At 43.5% G+C, this 19,178-nt stretch overlaps 1 protein-coding gene across 1 annotated transcript in view; it reads left to right on the forward strand.

The window, feature by feature from the left end:
• The window catches only part of ENTHD1 (ENTH domain containing 1), a 118,108-nt gene that overhangs the window by 26,912 nt on the left and 72,018 nt on the right, over positions 1-19,178 (forward strand). Inside the window, exon 3 of the mRNA XM_027871057.1 lies at positions 11,805-11,923. Coding sequence (XP_027726858.1) covers positions 11,805-11,923 — 119 coding nt within the window. The remainder of the gene's footprint in view (positions 1-11,804; positions 11,924-19,178) is intronic.

The following is a 19,178-nucleotide window of genomic DNA, read 5'->3' on the forward strand; positions in this document are numbered from 1 at the left end:
AGCTAGTAAGTGTCTAGGGTCAGATTTGAACTCAGGCCTTCCTGACCTTGAACTGGACTAGGGAATGTCAGGGCTAGGAAGGGCCTGAGAACAGGGCATGTCAGAGCTGGGAGAGAGCTGAGAACAGGGAATGTCAGGGCTGGGAGGGGCCTTACAACAGGGCATGTCAGGGCTGGGAGGGGCCTTGGAACATTTCCTGATGCCATCTGGCCCTAGCTCCTCCAGCTCAAGCCAAGGTCACATACTGGTCATAAGGAGCAAAGGGTAATCTGGGAACTGAAGAACATTGTACATTATGAACTCCTTGAGAACAGGGGCTGTCTTTTGCCTTTTTATGTATCTCCAGCATTTAGGAGGGCACCTAACACATAGTAGGCACTTAATAAATATTTACTGACTGTTGAAAGTGTGTGATCTGGGTCAGTGAACCTCAGGGCATAGGCCTGGATGTGGCTTCATTGCTGTACGGGCCTCCCATGAGAGAGCTCCCTCTACCGATTGAGGTTGGCACTTTCTCTGTAACTTCTGGTCATAAAGAGTTGCTCAGGTCTGGGGCAGCTAGGTGGTGCAGTGGATAGAGCTCTGGCCTTAGAGTCAAGAGGACCTGAGTTCAAATCTGACCTCAGACACCTAGCACTTACTAGCTTTGTGACCCTGGGCAAGTCATTTAACCCTGCTTGCCTCACCAAAAAAAAAATCCTTTAAAAAGAGCCTAGACATCATCTTTCAAGAAATGATCAAGGAAAACTGCTCTGATATTTTAGAACCAGAAGGCAAAATAGAAATTGAAAGAATCCACCGATCTCCTCCCAAAAGAGATCCCCAAAGGAAAACTCCCAGGAATATTGTAGTCAAATTCCAGAGTTCCCAGGTCAAGGACAAAATATTACAAGCAGCCAGAAAGAAACAGTTCAAGTATTGTGGAAACACAATCAGAATAACACAAGATTTAGCTGCTTCTACATTAAGGGACCGCAGGGCATGGAATATAATATTCCAGAGAGCAAAGGAGATAGGATTACAACCAAGAATCACCTACCCAGCAAAACTGAGTATAATCCTGCAGGGGAAAAAATGGTCATTCCATGAAATAGAAGACTTTCAAGCATTCTTGATGAAAAGACCAGATCTGAATAGAAAATTTGACTTTCTAATACAAGACTCAAGTGGAACATGAAGAGGTAAACATGAAAGAGAAATCATAAGAGACCTATTAAGGATGAACTGTTTACATTCCTGCATGGAAAGATGATATTTGTAACTCATGAGTCCTTTGTCAGTATTAGGGTAGTTGGAGGGAAAAAATTATATGTATGTATATGTATATATATATATATATGTAGATAGATAGATAGAGGGCACAGGGTGAGTTAAAGATGAAGGGTCATATCTGGAGAATAAAATTAAGGGGTGAGAGAGGATTATACTAGGAGAAGGAGAAAGGGAAAGGTAGAATGGGGTAAATTATCTCACAAAAAAAAAAACAGAAAAGAAAAGCCTCTTACAGTGGAGGGGAAATGGGGGAAGGTGAGAGGGAATGAGTGAATCTTATTCTCATAGGATTTGACTTAAGGAGGGAATAACATACACACTCAATTGGGTATGGAAATCTGTCTTACCCTACAGGAAAATAGGAGGGGAAGGGGACAAGAGAGTAGGGGGATGATAGAGAGGAGGGCAGATTGGGAAAGGGGGTAATCAGAAGCAAATACTTCTGAGGAGGGACAGGGTCAAAAGAAAGAATGGAATAAATGGGGGGGTGGGATAGGATTAAGGGAAATAGAGTTAGTTTTTCACAGCATGTCTACTATGGAAGTGTTTTGCATAACTGCACATGTATAGCCTATATTGAGTTGCTTGCCTTTTCAATGAGGGTGGGTGGGGAGGGAGGAAGGGAGAATATTTGGAACCCAAAGTTTAAAAAACACATGTTTTAAAAAAAATGTTTTCACATGCAACTGGGAAATAAGAAATACAGGAAATGGGGTATAGAAATCTATCCTGCCCTACAGGAAAATAGAAGGGGAAGGTGGGGAGAGGTAGCAGGGAAGGCAGACTAGGGGAAGGGGTATTTAGAATGCATGCCATCTTGGGGTGGGGGGAGGGGCGAGATGGGGTGAAAATTTGGAACTCAAAATCTTGTGGAAGTAAATGTTGAAAACTAAAAATAAATAAATTTATTAATTAAAAAAAAGAAAAGGAATAAAGAGTTGCTCAGGGCACTGAGAGGTTCAGTGCTTTGCGCAGGGTCACACAGCCAGGATGGGTCAGAGGCAAGGCTTAAACCCATCCCCCTGGCTTCTCCAGCTACTGTGTCATGCGATTTCTGAAGTGTATATTGGGGTGAAGTAAATGAATGTGGCTTTGTACCATAAATGAAAGAAACCAGGACAGCCCATACCAAGAGAATGTTTTCAGAAGTTTGCCTCCTGGTTTTATCCTTTCTCACATATTATAGGAATCACAGCAACACCAAGAGTGTTCACAAAACAGTTAAGAGTATAAATTTTAAAAAACCGCTAATATTTAATACCACCCCAAAGTAACCTGCTTTAAAAATCCTCTTTAACATTCAAGTATTTCTTTGACTTAGTCAAGAGTGCCATTGTTAATACAGTCTATGCTAAGTGGGAACTGGGTGGGGTGGCATGCAAAGGAAGCAGAGCAGGGATGCCTAGCTCTTGGGAAGCATGTCATGTAAATAAGGAAACAGGAGAGCTCTGCGGGGGATGTTTGTGAATTTTAAATGGCCCCTAAAACTGAGCCAAAAGATGAGGGGCTCCCCTCTGATGGACACCTACCCATTTTTGTTTGCTATACTGCAGACACAGACCCTTTTGGAATGTTTTCCATAATGGCTTTGAATTCAAACTTGTGCCTCCGACAGACACTCAGAATAAGGTGCATTGATCACCAGTTATGGCATAATCACCTTCTCCCTCTCCCTCTCTCTCTCTCTCCTCTCTGTATCTCTCTGTCTCTCTCTGTCTCTCTGTCTCTCTCTCTCCTCTCTCTCTCTTTCTCTGTCTCTCCTCTCTCTTTCTCTGTCTCTCTGTCTCTCTCTGTCTCTCTCCTCTCTCCTCTCTCTCTCTTTCTCTCTCTCTCTCTTCCCTCCCCCCTCCCACCATCTGCCTCTGTCTTTCTGTGTTTGTGTCTCTCTCCTTCTCTGTGTCTATCTCTCTTCTTCCTCTTTCCTCACTTCCTATATGAACCCTATTTTAACACAATTTGTTCTAATATATTTGGATATACCACAGAAGAAAACGTTCTTTGAAAGAAAGCACTAAATGACATAGTTGAGTCTATAAGGTGGGTGACAGTAGTGTCGTCGCCCCCGCCTAATAAAGGGGCTCAGGGGTTAGTGCTATTCTCACCCCACCAATTACATAAAAGGATTTTTGTGGGGCAGCTGGGTGCTGTTGTGTATAGAGAGCTCGACATGGAGTCAGGAAGACCTGGGATCCAGTCTTCCATCAGACTTCTTAGTTGTGTGATCTTGGGCAAGTAGTTTAACCTCCCTGGGCCTCAGGCTCCCCCTCTGTAAAATGGGGATAATAACAGCACCTGCCTCACAGATTTGTTGTAAGGATTAAGTGAAATAATATATGCAAAATGCCTTGCAAAACTCAAAAGTGCTATGCAAAAGTGTTACCAATTGTTATTAATTAATTTAATTGTGATTACTTGTCAATTAAATTAATTTCAACGAATGTTTAGTGAATACTCCATGCAAGGCCCTGAGATAGCAAGATGAAAAAATGATTAGAGTCCCTGCAGGGCCTCAGTGAGCTTACAGTCTGGCTGAGGGATGGAGCGCTGGTCCGATTTTTCAATGTCTGTGATGTCACCATTGTGGACCTTGCCTCCTGATACTGTCTGCAGTCTCTCGCTGCCATGGTAGGTTTCTGTGAGGTGCTGGGGCCTCAAATTCATCGCCCACTTAAAGTTTCTGAAATTGGCTAGGCCTGTTCTTGGACGGCAATGATGCAGTCTCTGTCATCAAGCCCAAAGATTTTCCGTCTTGGTCGTGTCTTCCAGGATTTGTGACTCTTTTGATGTACTCGTAGAGAACCCAGAGTGTCCTCTGCGCCATGATGAAGCATCGGAGCTCAGATAAATAGCTGAAAATGTGAGGATATGGTTATGTGCCCGAGAGAGGCCAAACACAGTGAATGACATGTAGTGAGCCTCTTGAAGGAAAAGGGTGTCGCTTCTACCTGGGAGCATCAGGGAGTTATAGAGGAGGTGAGCTCAGTCCCTTCCAAAGACAGGATTGTGTGTTCGAGTGTATAGAAGTGGGAGAAGGAAGGATGGAGTCGGGGAATGGTGAGGGGTGCAGAGTGTGTGAAGGGGAGGGCTGAGAAAGGGGACTAGAAAGGCTGATATATTATTGCAGCAGCTGTGGAAGAGCCATTGCAGGGTTTTGAGTAGGGCGGTGACCTGTGGGCAGACCCGGGCCTTAGGAAAGGTGTTTCGGCAGCTATTTCGGGGATGGATTAAAGAGGGAGGACATAACTGAAGCCTTCCCTGGAGTGGAGGCAGAGGCAGTAGAAAGCTGGGAGCCATGTGGAAGAGATTCAATGGGACTTTGCCAGCTATCTGGCATGGGGGTGAGGAAGGAAGAGTGGAGCCCGTCCTAGAAGTCTGGAGCCTGGGACACTGGCCATCAGAAATAGGGACGTGGGGAAGGTCTGCGCTAATGAGGCAGGAGAGGGAAGAGAAGCCCATGAAAGAGCCAGAGAGGTCGGAGGGGAATAGGAGAGAAGAGCGTCACTGACAGTGATGGGAGACACTATGAAGGAGGACCCTGGAGCCGGCAGAGCAGCACCAAGGAGGATGAGGACCGACAGGAGCCATCGCCAGTGTTTGGGTTATGTTGTACTCTGCTCAGAGACCCTCATACTTCCTCACTGACTACCAGCTAAAACACAAACTCCTCATCCCGGCATTCAAGGCCCTCTGAATCCGGCTTCAGTGCACTCAGCCTCATCATACGCTAGCTTTCCTGTCATACTCTGTATGCAGCAAAACTAGAATGCATGGTGGTTCCCAATCTCCTCCTGCCTGGCTTAGCTCCATTGTCTCTGCACGTGCTGTCATCCCTGGCGCCTGGGCTGGCCTTCTTCCAAGTTCTCCTTTTAGAAACCTTTTCCTTCCCATCTCTTAAGGTCCAAATCAGGTGTGCTTTCCTTCTCTGATTCCCCAAATTATAAGCACCCCCTTCCCGATGTCTCCTCCCACTCCTGTCCACCTGCCATATTTTTGTTCTGCTGATCTGTGTACTCGTCTTACTGCCCAGCCCCGCATCAGAGCGGAAGCTTTTTGAGGACAGGGATTCTAATGTAGGATCATGGATTTAAAGCTGGAAAGGGCCTTAGAGATCATCTAGTCTAGCCTCCTTTTTTAACAGATGAGGTAACAGAGGCCCAGAGAAATACTTGCCCCGAATCACACAGGTATACACAGTAGCCAGTGTCTGAATCCGGGTCCTCCAGCCCATCTGTCCAATTGGACATCTTATTCTCTTTCCAACTGCCCATCCTGTAGACATCTTATTCTCTTTCCTCCCAAACCCTCCCCTCTTCCCGACTTCCTGATTACTTTTGAGAGCACCCCCTTCCCCACCCTCACAATCACTCAGGCTCCCCCGAGGATGACCTGGGGTCATCCTGGCCTCCTGCCTCGTCCTGATGTTTCTATTCTTCTCTCATCGGACTCTGCCACCACCTACAGCCTTCATGTCTCAAGTCTCTGGCCACTACAGTCCATTCTGCCTAGTTGTGAAACTAATCTTCCTGACCATGGCACCCCCTACCCCCATTCCATAAGATCCAGTGACTCCCTATTACTGCCAGAACAAAATCCTCTGTTTGGCAGAGGCAAACACATTGGATCTAGTCACAGGCCCTGGATTCAAATCCTGGCTCTGCACTTACAAACTATGTGACTTTAGGCACATTTTCTGTCTCATCTGTAAAGTGAGGGGGTTCAGCTTTGATCTAGAACCATGCTAAAGCAATGGCCCTTTGACCTTGCTCTTCTCCTCCACTTTGTATCATTTCTCTCCCTTTTTTCTATTTGAAATCCCATTTCTTTTATTCTCTCCAAAAACTTCTGAATTTATTGTTCCTATTTTCCCCTTACTATCTTCATTATTTCTTCCATACCAGCCCTATGTATACCAATGAATACCTTATTCACGCTTATCTACCAAGCTGACTTAACTCTTTCAAATTTCTTTACAAAATTAGGTGTTAAAGATGCTGTCCTTTCTCTGGAAGAACTTCCTGGAGGAGAATAACCAAAGTGGGGTAGAAGAGAAAGAAATACACATTTTGGAACACTTCCCTCTATACTTTTTTAATTTGACAAATGATAATTAATTCAAGATGCTTAGGTTTGGCATAGTGTGGTCTGAGGACAAGAACATTGGCCTCAACATCCTTTCCAAGCTTACGATGATGTGAAAATAGAAAGACAAAGCAAGTATTTATCATCTGGGAAGCTTAGCGTTCCCCCGTTTCGATTTATTGCTGATTTTATCTGTCCCATTTAGACGTTAGTCTACTGAGCAGGCGCCTAGTGTTTTCTGTGATTTTCACAGCACAAAAGCCTATCAGACCACAGCAATGATGTTCAGATGCTAAATCATGAAGGGAACACTTTGAGAGTGTGTCCAGGACCAAAGATCAATGGGACACCTCTTCGTTTCCAAAAGAGAGCCTGGCCTCCTGAATGAACCCAAGTCAGGATGCCAGTTCCCTGTCCCAACTGACAAACGTCACAACATTCTGTGGTATTGCGGTATTATTATCTTAGCAGTACGGCCTCACAGAAATCTAAATCTCACTAGATAGGTTATTATATAGCAACTACCAGACTAATATGTGAGCACTTATCTTCTGATGAATCATTAGCATCATTGCCTACAGCATCTCTTCAGTCTTCTTTGAGGTTCACAGCCCAAACTGATAAAAAACAGTTTACCATAGCAAGAAGACGCCATTTCCCGACAGAGCCAAATGTCAGTTCTTCTCATCGGTGTGCCTCCGTCTAATGGTGTCATTAGACACCGCACATTTCCAGTGTTGTGTTGTCTGACAATAAGTTGTCCTAGAACCCAGACTGCTATTCGTATCCCTTCCTAACTCTAATCATGAAAAAGCCTGCCTTCACATCCTGTCTAGCTGTGTGACTATGGAGAAGCCACCAACCTCTCTGGGCCTCAACTTTCTCATCCGTAAAAAAAAAGGAGGGGATTGGACAATGACACAAAATTCCTTCTGGCTCTAAGTCTGTAATAGCCTCTCTGAGCCTCAGTTTCCTCATCTGAAAATGGTGACATAATAAGACTAAGGTAACTACTTCTCAGGGTGGTGAGGTCTGAATGAAGGTAATATGTGGATGATGCTTTACAAATTTTAGAGCTTGATAGCAATGTCAGTTATTATTATTGGTGGTGGTGTCCTAGTGCTTGTTGGTCTAGGGGTGTCTACCTCCTCCGTTCTTGTTCCCCTCCTGGCTTTTTCACTTTAAAGATGTCTTTCGTTGATTTATTCCAGACCTGAGGTTCTGCAAAAATATAATAAACTCCCATTATTTTAAAATCATTTCATCTTTTGAATGCCCTGGGTGTTATATATATATGTAAGACAAGGGATGATAAGATATAATCACTTCTGAAATCAATCATAAGTAGATCAAATAGGCCAAACCTTAAATCATTAGCTTCCAAGGTGATGTTCCTGTTCACCATTGCTAATTTGCAAATCTCCAAGTCTGTGGCAAATTCACTCTTGGACTACTTGTTTTTTATGTAAAACCCACATTTATGACACATTTTGTTAACTTAAAGGATAGAAATTTCCCCTACATCTCTTCATTCTCCCTAGCACACAGTGTACTTTCCCTCCTTCAGGGAGAGTGGCTGCCCTCCAGTGATCTTGTCTGTTCTTTTTGTTTTTCTTTTTAATTATTTTGGTTACACTTGAGTCCCAAGCTGTTTCCCTCCCTCTCTTCCATCCCCGCACCAGAGAAAGCCAATTCTTTTTTACCCTATCCCTCCTCAGAAATCTAATTTACTTCTGACTGCTGCCTCCCTAATCCACACACCCTTCTATAAGTTCCTCCCTTCTCCTATCCCCCCTTGCTATTTCTCTGTAAGTTAAGAAAACTGTTATACCCCACTAAATGTATATGTTTTTCCTTCTTTAACCTAGTGCCAATGAGAATATGGTTCCCATATTTCTTGCCTTCTACCCCATCTCCTCTTCACTGTAACAGTTCTTCCATTCACACCTCTTTTGGATGAGATCACTGACTCTATTTCACCTCTCCTTATCCAATTTTATTTTTTAGGATCATAATCAACTCAACCCCAAGCCTTCTAGCTATGTATACTCTTTCAAAATACCCTAGTAATAACATTCTTAAGAGTTACAATATCATTTCCGCATATTAGAAGTAAACAGTTTAACCTTATTAAATCCCATATAATTAGTCTTTTATGTTTCCCTTCTTGTGTTTCTCCTGATTCTTGTAAGTCAAATTTTCTATTCAGTTCTGGCCTTTTCCTCAAGAATATCTGAAAGTCCTTTAGTTCATTAAATGTCAATTTTTTCCCCTTGCAGGATTAAACTCAGCTTTGCTGGGTAGATTATTCTTGGTTAGAAACCTAGTTCTTTTGCTCTTTGGAATATCATATTCCACACCTTTTGGTCTTTCAGTGTAGAAGCTGCTAAAATCTTATGATGTCCTGACTCTAGCTCTACAACATTTTAATTGTTTCTTTCTACTTGCTTGCAGTATTTTCTCCTTGACCTGGGAGCTTTGAAACTTAGCTGTCACGATCCTGGGAGTTTTCCTTTGGGGATCTCTTCCAGGTGGTGATCAGTGGATTTTTTCACTTTTTGTCTCATCCTCTAGTTCTAGAACTTCAGGGCGATTTTCCTTATAATTTCTTGAAGCATAGTATCTAGACTCTTTTTTTGGTCACAACTTTCAGGTGGTCTGACAACTCTTCTATCATCTCTCCTCATTCTGTTTTCCAGGCCAGTCGTTTTTCCGAGATGTTTCACTTTCTTTTCTATTTTTCCATTCTTTTGATTTTTAAAAATTATTTCTTGATGTCCAATGAAGTCATTAGGTCCCCCTGGCCCAATTCTAAGTTTTAAGGAAGTATTTTCTTCAGTAAGTTTTTGGATCTCTTTTTCCTATCGGTTGACTTTCTTTTCATAAGCTTCTTGTTTTGTCTTGCCTTACTCTTATTTCTTCTCCCAATTTCCCCCAACGTCTGTTATTTGATTTTTAAAATTCTTTTTAAGCTCATCTATGAACACTTTTTGGACTTTGGACCATCTTCCATTTTTCTTTGAAGTTTTACAAGAAGCTGTTTTGTTTTCTTCTGAATCTGAACCGTGATCTTCTCTATCACTATCGTAACTATCTACGGTGGGGTTCTTTCTCTGTTGTTTACTCATTTTAATGGCTTATTTCTTGGCTGTTAACCTTATGATAGGGTTGGGCTCTGCTCCTGGGGTGTGGGGATAATGTCTCAGGCTTCAGGGTTTTCTTGTTTTCTGAGCTTTATCTGGGCCTTTGATCTCTCAGTTCTTCCAGTGTGCTATAATCCAAGGCCCGATGCAGTTATTCCTCCTCCAGCTCACTCCTTGGTCTATGAATGACCTTAGGTGCCCTTCTCCATCCCTTAGCCTTGACCAGGGCCCCCAGCACCACCACCTCCCTGAGGCTGCGTCAGCGGGTCCCTCTGTCCTGGGAGCAAAACCAGGGACTCTGCTCTTCCGCTTTGACCACAGCCAGCTGGGCCCCGGCCCTCTGTGACTGTACTCCAGGTGTGTGTGTCCCTCCCCCTGTCACACAGCCACAGCCTGGGACTCTGTCTGGTCATTGCACTTGGGCCCCCATCCAAGATCCCCCTGCTTGGCTGCCCAACCCCCACAGGCCTGTGGGGCTAAAGCTCCCCACGCCGCCACTGCCCGCAGAGCTGCCCCGGCCTTGTTTGTTGGCTCTGCGGCCTCTGTCTGGAGGTGTCTGCCTCTCACTCTGGCCAACCCCCCCCCCCCCCCCGCCCCCAGCTTTCCTAACACCCTCTCAAGTTGTCTTAGGCTGGACAGCTGCCTACTCTGACTTTTAATGACTTCTGGACCTGACATCTTCCCACAATTCTCTTCAACTGCCTTTGTTCTTTAAACCCTCCTGCCCACACTCCTCTCGTCCTGCCCCTGAGAGTGTTTCTCCTCCTCCCCTTGCCTTGGCTTTCTCCATGTTTTATGACTGTCTCAAGGGCCTGCAGAAATCCCATTTTCTCCAGTAGCCTTCTCAGATTGCGCTGCCTTTTCCTGCCATCCTTTATCATCATGCAGTTTAGGACCTAGTTATTCTCTATTGTTGATTTGAGGTAACTTTGTCTCTGTGTCCAGGCTGTAGTGCCTTGAGGATAAGGTCTGAGTCTTAGACTTCCTTCACTTCCCCCATTGCACCCCACATAGCACCAGGCACAGAATATGCAATTGACAATTGACATTATAGAAAGGGCAATGTGCTTGTTTAAGAACTTAGCGATCTTCAGTCTCTGAAAGAATTCCAAAAGAATTTCATCTGTGTATTTTTTCCATTTCTCTTCAAAGATTTTTTTTTCCAGAAGGGATGCATTTTATTTTTCTCTTTTCTCAGATGATCACACAGATGTGGGATCTCATTGATTTGGAAGTGTCCTTCAACCACGTAAATCACAAGCCATCCGTGTCTGCCTCGCCAGCACGGTGAGATGGATGGAGTCCTGGACTAGGAGTCAGGAATGACTCTTACTGACTGGATGCTACTGTGGAAATCACTTCATTTCTCTGGGCCTCAATTTCCTCATCTGGAAAATGAGGGTATTGAGGGACCAGCAAGTCCATTGAGGGCCTCACTGGCCTCTAATGGCCCCTCCACATCTATTGTCCTCCGATCCCATGCTACTTTGATCCGAGGGGGTCCACGCTAAGGGTGGAGGCCGCCTTCACTTCCTTCTGAAATCTGGTGATTGCCAGTAGAGGACTTTGGCTGTCCCCTTATTTCTTGTCCTCTTCACATCACCAGTGCATCTTCTCTTCCTATCATATCATTTCTTTTTCTTTTTCTTCATCTAATTTCTTTCCTACATCTTATACTCTATTTCTTCTTCAGAATGTCTCACTAGTTGCAGTTTTCTTATCAAATGGTCTAAAAATTCCTGACTTTTCCTTTTTGGATTATGAGCTCATAATGCTATAATAAAGTTTCTTTTAAATAGAGATAGATATAATTATGGAGGGAGGAAGACTAATGTCCCTTATTGTCCAGAAAGCCGTTTGAGTAATTTTCAAACCCTATTTTCTATATTCCCATGTATCCTGTTTTGTTTTACAAGGTTGAGGTATGTTTCAAATGCTGAGGCTCTACCTACATCAGATTACATGCTGTCTTGGGGAGGGGGAAAATTTAGAACTCAAAATCTTATAAAAGTGAATGTTGAAAACTAAAAATAAATTTTAAAAAATTCTGAGGCTATAGAAGTGTTGATGGTAATAAAGGTAAGAATGGAAGGTTAGGGTGAATTTTTGAATCCGTCTGAGCTTATGAGTGCTCACCAAGAAGTAGTAAACTATTAGTATTCATTGCTAGCCTTTGGCAGGTGGTGATAGCATCAGTGGACCCAGAGAGGTTTCAGCAGCATTTTTCAATGTGATTAACTGAGGAATGTAACATTTGTGTTAAATAATCCTTCCTTTTCACCAAAATAATTAGGTCTCTTTCATTGACAGAAAGTACTTCCAAGACAGAATTGAGACCAGAGCAGAGCTATTGCATCCATATGCCGAGCAGAAGTGCAGTGTCCCAGGAAACACTGCCACTCAAAATGAATGCTTGGAAATCAGCAGAAGTAAGTCTTGAGACAAACTCGTAGAGAATTATTTGGCCTGCTGAGAAATTAACTGCAGCTGCTAGAAAACAAATACTTTTCCATCTTCATGTGGGTTCATAGGGTTAGAGTGGGAAGAACCTTTGGGGTTGTTGAGTGTATCCCCTTCATTTTGCACCTGAGACATGGAGGGGCTAAGGGACTTACCCAGGGTCATCCAGCTCGTAAATCTCTAGACATTTTTCACTTCTAGCTTTGCTTATTTTAACCTATTATTGGAGTGCTGAATAACAAAATGGAAGCAAGACTCTTTTGGGAATTCTATTTTCAAAAAAAAAAAAAAAGGAAATGGTGTTTGGGATGGTTGATTTCCCCCCCAGAAACGGAAATTTCTATTATATAACTTAACTGCGGAGGGAGTTTAGTTGTGTCTTCCTTCGATCTCCAAAGGAGATTGGCCCCTAATTTGCCACGTCTATACAGAAATGCCCAGAAAATATGAGTCTTCAAAGCAATTTGAAATCTGAAGACAGAGAAACAATTTTACTAAGAAAAGAAAGGAATAGATGTAGATGTGTGGGAAACTCAATGACCCGTTTAGATTTAAGCAAAGGCCTGGGCAGAAGAAGGAAGTGAGGACTTGGAATGGAGAATGAGCGCAAAGGGGAAGAATGGTTCTGGTCGTGTGGGAGCCCAGGAGCCCAGAAGCAGTGAGTCCGGTGGGGGAAGCCAACCCTGACCCAAAGGTTGTTTGCTTTGATCTCTAAGAGGGAAGAGCAGGGCGTCAGGTTGGTGGATCAAAGAAGGGCTGGGACAGCCTCTTGGGAGGGGGATAATGGAAGTAGAGGAAAGGTGCTCCTCAAAACACTTGTATTCGTTCTATTTTCTCTGTCACAGAGAGGGGTCCTTAGACTAAATAGGACAGGACCAACATGGCCCATAGGGAGTTACTACCTAGTATAAGTAAGGAGGTGTTAAGAGAGGACCGAGCTACTCAGACTGAGATAAACGAGAGCCCAAGTGTCTGTGGCTCTGAAAGGGCCTGGGGAAGAGACATGGTGTCACAAAGTGGCTGGTGCTCCTGTTTTCAAATAAGAGAACAGGGTATAGTCTGTCAACTCTAGCCCAGTGAACTTGACTTCAGTTCCAAGAAAACTTCTGGAATCCCTTCTGAATCCTGGGCAAGCCACTTAATATCCCTTTTAAAAGGATGGATAGAGGAGGAAATGGTGATCGCAGTGTCTGCATGGCTTCTCCAAGAACTGCTCTTACCCAACTACCCTCTTTTCCTTTTTGGTTAGGGTTACTAGAATGGTGGATGAGAAGAGTGCTCTAGAGGTAGTTTACATAGATATAATGACAAAGTCTTTCGTGCTGTTGCTGTGAAAGACATGGAGAGATGCAGGCTAGGAGACGGTAGAGGTAGGTGGCTTTAGGCCTGGTCGAATGGCTTGCTGTCAGCTGGGGAAGGAGGTTTCTAGGTGGAATACGCCAGGATGTCTTGGAATCCTGGTCTTGGAATCCTCAATGTTCTTATCAACAGCATGGATAAAAGTGTTGATAACATGCTTACTAAATCTGAAGCTGACACAAAGCTAGAAGGGAGCACTAACAAGGTAGAAGCCTATCGGGTGCCAAAAAGAAGGAGATGGGCCCCCTGCCGAGGGGAATGCAGAGGTCTGGATTTTAATAGGGATAAATCCCGAGGGTTACATTTGGGTTAAAAATCAACCTTACAAACGCCCTTTGAGGTTTGCCTATATCAAAGACAGTAGTGGTATGATCTATGTTACTACATCCGAAAAAGATCTGGGGTTTTAGTGGCCTTCAAGCTCAACATGAATCTGTTTTGTAATTTGGAAATCATAAAAGCTAATGTCCTCCTCTTCTGGTGGTATTAAGGGAGGCCTACAGGCCAGAGCTAGGGAGCTGAGAGTCCTGCTGTACATTACCCTGGGCAGGCCAAATCTGGGGGACTGTATTCAGTTCTTTTTGTCACATTTGAGGCAGGACCTCAGTGTGCAAGATGGCATCCAGAGAAGGGCAGTGGAGATGGTGAAAGGCCTGGAGGTTTGACCACATGACGTCAGTTGGAAGAATCCAGGACGGTTAGCTTGGAGAAGAGAAATTTTAGGGGCCCCATTGATTAGTGCCTTAGAGCATTAGAAAGGTTACCACGAAGAAGAAGGGTTGAAGTTGTTCTTGGCAGAATGGGGAGCAGTGTGAAAAATCTGCAAAAGGCAAATTTCAGATGTGCATAAGGAAGAAAACTCTGGCCCCCTTAGCGGCATTCCAAAGAGTGGTGGTTTCCTTGGGGGGGGGCAGTTCTCTTTGTCCAGAGCTCTTGAAGCAAGGACTTTCCTTCGGGGTCCAGGCCACCAGAGTTTGTGGTCTGCTGGCGTGGCTCTGGACAATCCAGGGTCAGTGTTGCTCTCCAAAGAGGCATTTGATTAACACCTTGGTGCGGAAGGCAGAGTCATGATCCCCAAGTTTCAAGCTTTGGCAGTGTTGACACTCACTCCTTTTTCTGGTGGAAACATGGCTCAGCTTTCTTATTGTAGGGGTAACTCACTCTCTTTGGGAATGACATCCCCCACAAGCCTGTGCAGAGCTGGGCAGGTGACTCCTCCTGCCCAGACTCTGGTGGCATGGGGGCATTTGCAGAGGGCTTGGCCAGAAGCTGAGGGGCGGTACTTGGGAAAGGACGCTACCCTGGAGGGGAGAAAGGGGTACAGAGCCCGAAAGCTGCCCCACAGCTTGTGTAACTCCTCAAAGAGGTTTTCTTCCTTTTTTTTGCTGGGAAGCTGTGGCAACAGGCATTCTTCTGTCTGTGATTCCTGTCCTGAGAAGCTCTGTTTGCAATCACCACTTTGGAGAGCTAATGCTGCGGTGGAATGAATGTCTTTCAGACCTTGAAGCTACGTCAAATGAGATTGTATTTGCAATATATATATATAATATATTATAATATTATGTAATATACATACACATATAACAACCCAGTGCTTGGCACATAGCAGGCATTCTATAAATGCTTATTCCCTTCCTCCCTGGGTTTGGTCACGGGAGAATTTCTGCCACCCCTTCTCTCCTCCCCCTCCCTCCCACCTTTTGGGGTTGCTTCCATGTACTGATAGAGCAGCTTGGGGGATACAGAGAGAAGGGATTTACAAACATGTTTTTTTCTGATCTTCTGGATTACAATGCTGGGCTGATAAGCTGGTATGGGAAGCCAAGAATTCACTACCTACATCCTCTGGAAGTTTGGGAGGTTATAGCTTGGGAAATTTATGTTCCCTACTATATAACTTGGATTCTATTTTAAGTAAATGCCCCTTTGCACTGGTGTGATGTCTTGTGGTTAATTCAGGGGGTTTAGGGGGAGTTCAAAGAAAAACAAGGGCTTGTGAGCAGCCGTGGGATAACTGGAGACAGAAACAGGCTCTAGGAATTTGGAGACCGATGCTGGACTAGGAGAGAGGGAGCTAGCCTTGCAATCAGAAAGACCTGGGTTCACAGTCTGCTTCTACTACACACCAGCTCTACGACCCTCAGCAAATGACTTAGCCTTTCCATGTCCAAGGTGTCTCTGCAAGTTATGGAAAAATGGTTGACCTGCCTCCGTTAAAAGGCAGCGTTTCAAAACACACTGGGTGTTCCTCAGAGAGCTAAATCACAAGTCTAGGCCAAAAAAATGTATTTTCCACAGTGTGAAATTGTGCATTTGACACTTTTAATTTTTCCTTTTCAGCATAAAGGGCTTCTACATTATTCTAACTTCTGAAAAACTTTCTATTTAAGGAACTTAGGTAATTGGAATTAGAATCTCAAGATACTTTCTTCACCTTCTGATCGAGGTGAATGCTGTTCATTTTACAATGTTAGTGTATTTCAGAGTGACTGGTGGGGGTCACAGAACAAAGATGAATATGAACTGAAAAATGTGGCTTGGTGGAGGTCATCCAAAAATGGAGCTCCCCATATCTAGTGAATCTCATTCCTTGAAACAGTGTAAATCTGATCCTATGTACGATGATTATTTTATGTTGCTTTGATAATGTAATTATCCCCAAATGTGTTATTCAGTTTAAATGACAGACTAGCTCAAGATAGAAGGGGAAGAAAGTAAATTTTCTGTATCATAGACTAGTAAGCTTGATCCTAGGAGAAAGTCTAGGATGTATTATTAAAATTCTCACTTGCAAGTGCTTAGAAAGGGGTTCAGTGATCACCAGGGGCTATTATGGATTCATGAAGAACAAGTCACACTCTTTTTTTTTAAAAATTTATCAACGATCACTTCCATATGCTTTTGAGTTTAAAAATTTTCTCCCCCTCCCTCCCCACCTCCTCCCCAAGACAGCTTGCAATCTGATATAGGCTATACATATACATTCCTATTAAACATATTTTCACATTAGTGATGTTGTAAAGAAGAATTAGAACCAATAGGAAGAACCACCAGAAAGAGGAAACAAAACTCAGCAGAAGAAAAAAAATATCAAATAGTATGCTTCGATCTGCATTCAAATTCCATAGTTCTTTCTTTGGATGTGGATAGCATTTTCCATCACGAGGCCTTTGGAGATGTCTTAGGTCCTTGCATTGCTGGGAAAGGAAGTTTATCAATATTAGTCATCGCACAGCGTGGCTGTTACTGTGTAAACATTCTCTCCTGGTTCTGCTCACTTCACTCAGCATCAGTCCATACAAGTCTTTCCAGGTTTTTCTAAAGTCAGCCTGTTCATCATTTCTTATAGCACAATAGTATTCCATTACATTCATATACCACAACTTGCTCAGCCATTCCCCAATTGATGGGCATCTTCTCAATTTCCGATTCTTTGCCACCACAAAAAAGAGCTGCTATGAATATTTTTGTACATGTGGGTCCTTTTCCCATTTGTATGATCTCTTTGGGATATAGTCCTAGAAGTGCTATTGCTGGGTCAAAGGATATGCACATATTTATAGCCCTTTGGGCATAGTTCCAACTTGCTCTCCAAAATGGTTGGGTCATTTCACAACTCCACCAACAATGCATTAGTGTTCCAATTTTCCCCCATCTTCTCCAACATTTATCATTTTCCTGTTTTGTCATGTTGGCTAATCTGATAGGTGTGATGTGGTACCTCAGAGTTGTTTTGATTTGCATTTCTCTAATCAATAGTGATTTAGAGCATTTTTTTTCATTTGACTATAGATGGCTTTAATTTCTTCATCTGAGAAGTTCATATCCTTTGACCATTTATCAGTTGGGGAATACAAGTCACACTCTTTTTAACTGGATAATTGGAAGAAAGGGATGCAGTAGACATAATATATTTTAATTTTAGCAGGTAATTTGACTAAGTCTCTCATTCTAGGCTTGTGGACAAGATGGAAACATGTGGGCTAGATGATGTTCCAGTTGGCAGTTTTAGAATTGTTAGAATGACTCAGTGACAATCTGAAGAGTGTCTTTAGTGGTGTAGCAGTGGAGTCTGTCCCTTCCCTATTCAGTTCAATATTTTTATTAATGGCTTAGATGAGAACACACTTATCCAATTTGAAGGTGACATGATTGTGTTACATGATGACATGAGAATGACTTACTCGGCATGAATACCTGGCTTGGCTCCAGGACAGAAAAGGAAGAGGAAGAGGAAGAGATTCTGCTGGTGCTGTGGTTATCTGTCCTGCCCACTGGGCAGCTCATCCCTGACTTCTCTGTCTGGTGCTCCCACGTCTCTCATCATTCCTGGAGTTCTGCCATGTCTGCCATCTCTTTCCTCCTCTTGGTTCCAGCTGTAGCTAGCTTTGTTCAGTCAGTCCCTCACCTTTCCATGTAGCCCATCTTCTCGCATCTAGTCTGTACCCCCTCCAATTCATCCTTCATGGGCTGCCCAACTCATCTTGCTAACACACGGCTCCAATCATGTCATGCTTCTGCTCGTGTCCCTGTTGTCTGCAAGATAAAGTATATGATCCTGGGGTTTGAGGCCTTTTGCAGTCTGGCTCCAAACTGTCCAATCTTATCTCATCCTGTTCCTTTTCACGTACTCTATTTTCCCCCAGACTGGTCTGTTCTGTTTCTTGATCTTGTCCTGGCCTCTTCTGTCTCTGTGTCTTTGCTCAAGCTATCCCAGATGCCTGGAATGGACTCTCCCTTCCTCATCCTCCATTTCAGATTGTGAAGGGCTTTAAAAAGAGGCATTTATATAATATCCTAGAGGTAATAGGGTGCTACTAGAGTTTATTGAGTAGGGGAGTGACATGGTCAGACCTGCCCTTATGGAAAGATTACTTTGGCAGCTGTATGGAGGATGGATTGGAGATGGGAGAAACTATGAGGCTAGGGAGACTTTGCAACAGTCTCAGCACAAGGTGATGAGGTTCTGGGCTACAGTGGGGACTGCATTATGGGACACAAGATGTGGGAGGGGGGAGTAGAAATGGCAAGATTTAGCAACTGATAGGGGCAGTGAGGTGGCGCCATGGTGCACAGAGTACTGGGCTTGGAGTCAGAAAGACGGGCTCATCTTCCTGAGTTCAAATAAGGCCTCAGACACTTAATAGCTGTGTGACCCTGGGTAAGTCGCTTCACCCTCTTTGCCTCAGTTCTTCATCTGTAAAATGAGCTGGAGAAGAAAATGGTGAATCACTCCAGTATCTTTGCCAAGAAAACCGCAAATGGGGTCATAAAAGAGTTGGACATGACTGAAAAATGACTGAATAACAATCAGAGATGTAGAGTGAGGGAAAGGGAGGAGCTGAGGATAATACTGAGGTTATGAACCCCAGAGACTGGAAGAGTGGTGGTACTTTCAGCAGAAATAGGAAGCTTTAGAAGAGAAGTGAGTTTTGGGGAAAAGATAATGAGCTCTGTCTTGGACATGCTGTACAGATCTCTGGGATATCCAATTTGAAATATTCAATAGGTAGTTGGTGATGTAAGAAAGAAACTTGGGAGATATTGGAGCTGAATCTATCTATCTATCTATGCATAATATATATATGCATCTATATCTATAATATATCCCTTATATTTATGCTTCAGGAATACATATCGAGTAGAGCAGACCCTTTGGACACACCCACAGTTATGGTAGGTAACATATAGGATGAATCAGCAAAGTAGAATGAGAAAGCAGAAGAACCAAGAGAGAGCAGTGTCATGCAAACCCTGAGAAGAGACAGTATGTATTCATGAGGAGAGAAGAATTAGCCATATCAAATGAAGCCAGAGATGGAGAATGAGAAAAGACCATCAGATTTGGCAATTCGAGATCATTGG

Source organism: Vombatus ursinus, unplaced genomic scaffold (genome assembly GCF_900497805.2).
Source record: "Vombatus ursinus unplaced genomic scaffold, bare-nosed wombat genome assembly UNPS02003292.1, whole genome shotgun sequence".
Lineage (NCBI taxonomy): Eukaryota > Metazoa > Chordata > Mammalia > Diprotodontia > Vombatidae > Vombatus > Vombatus ursinus.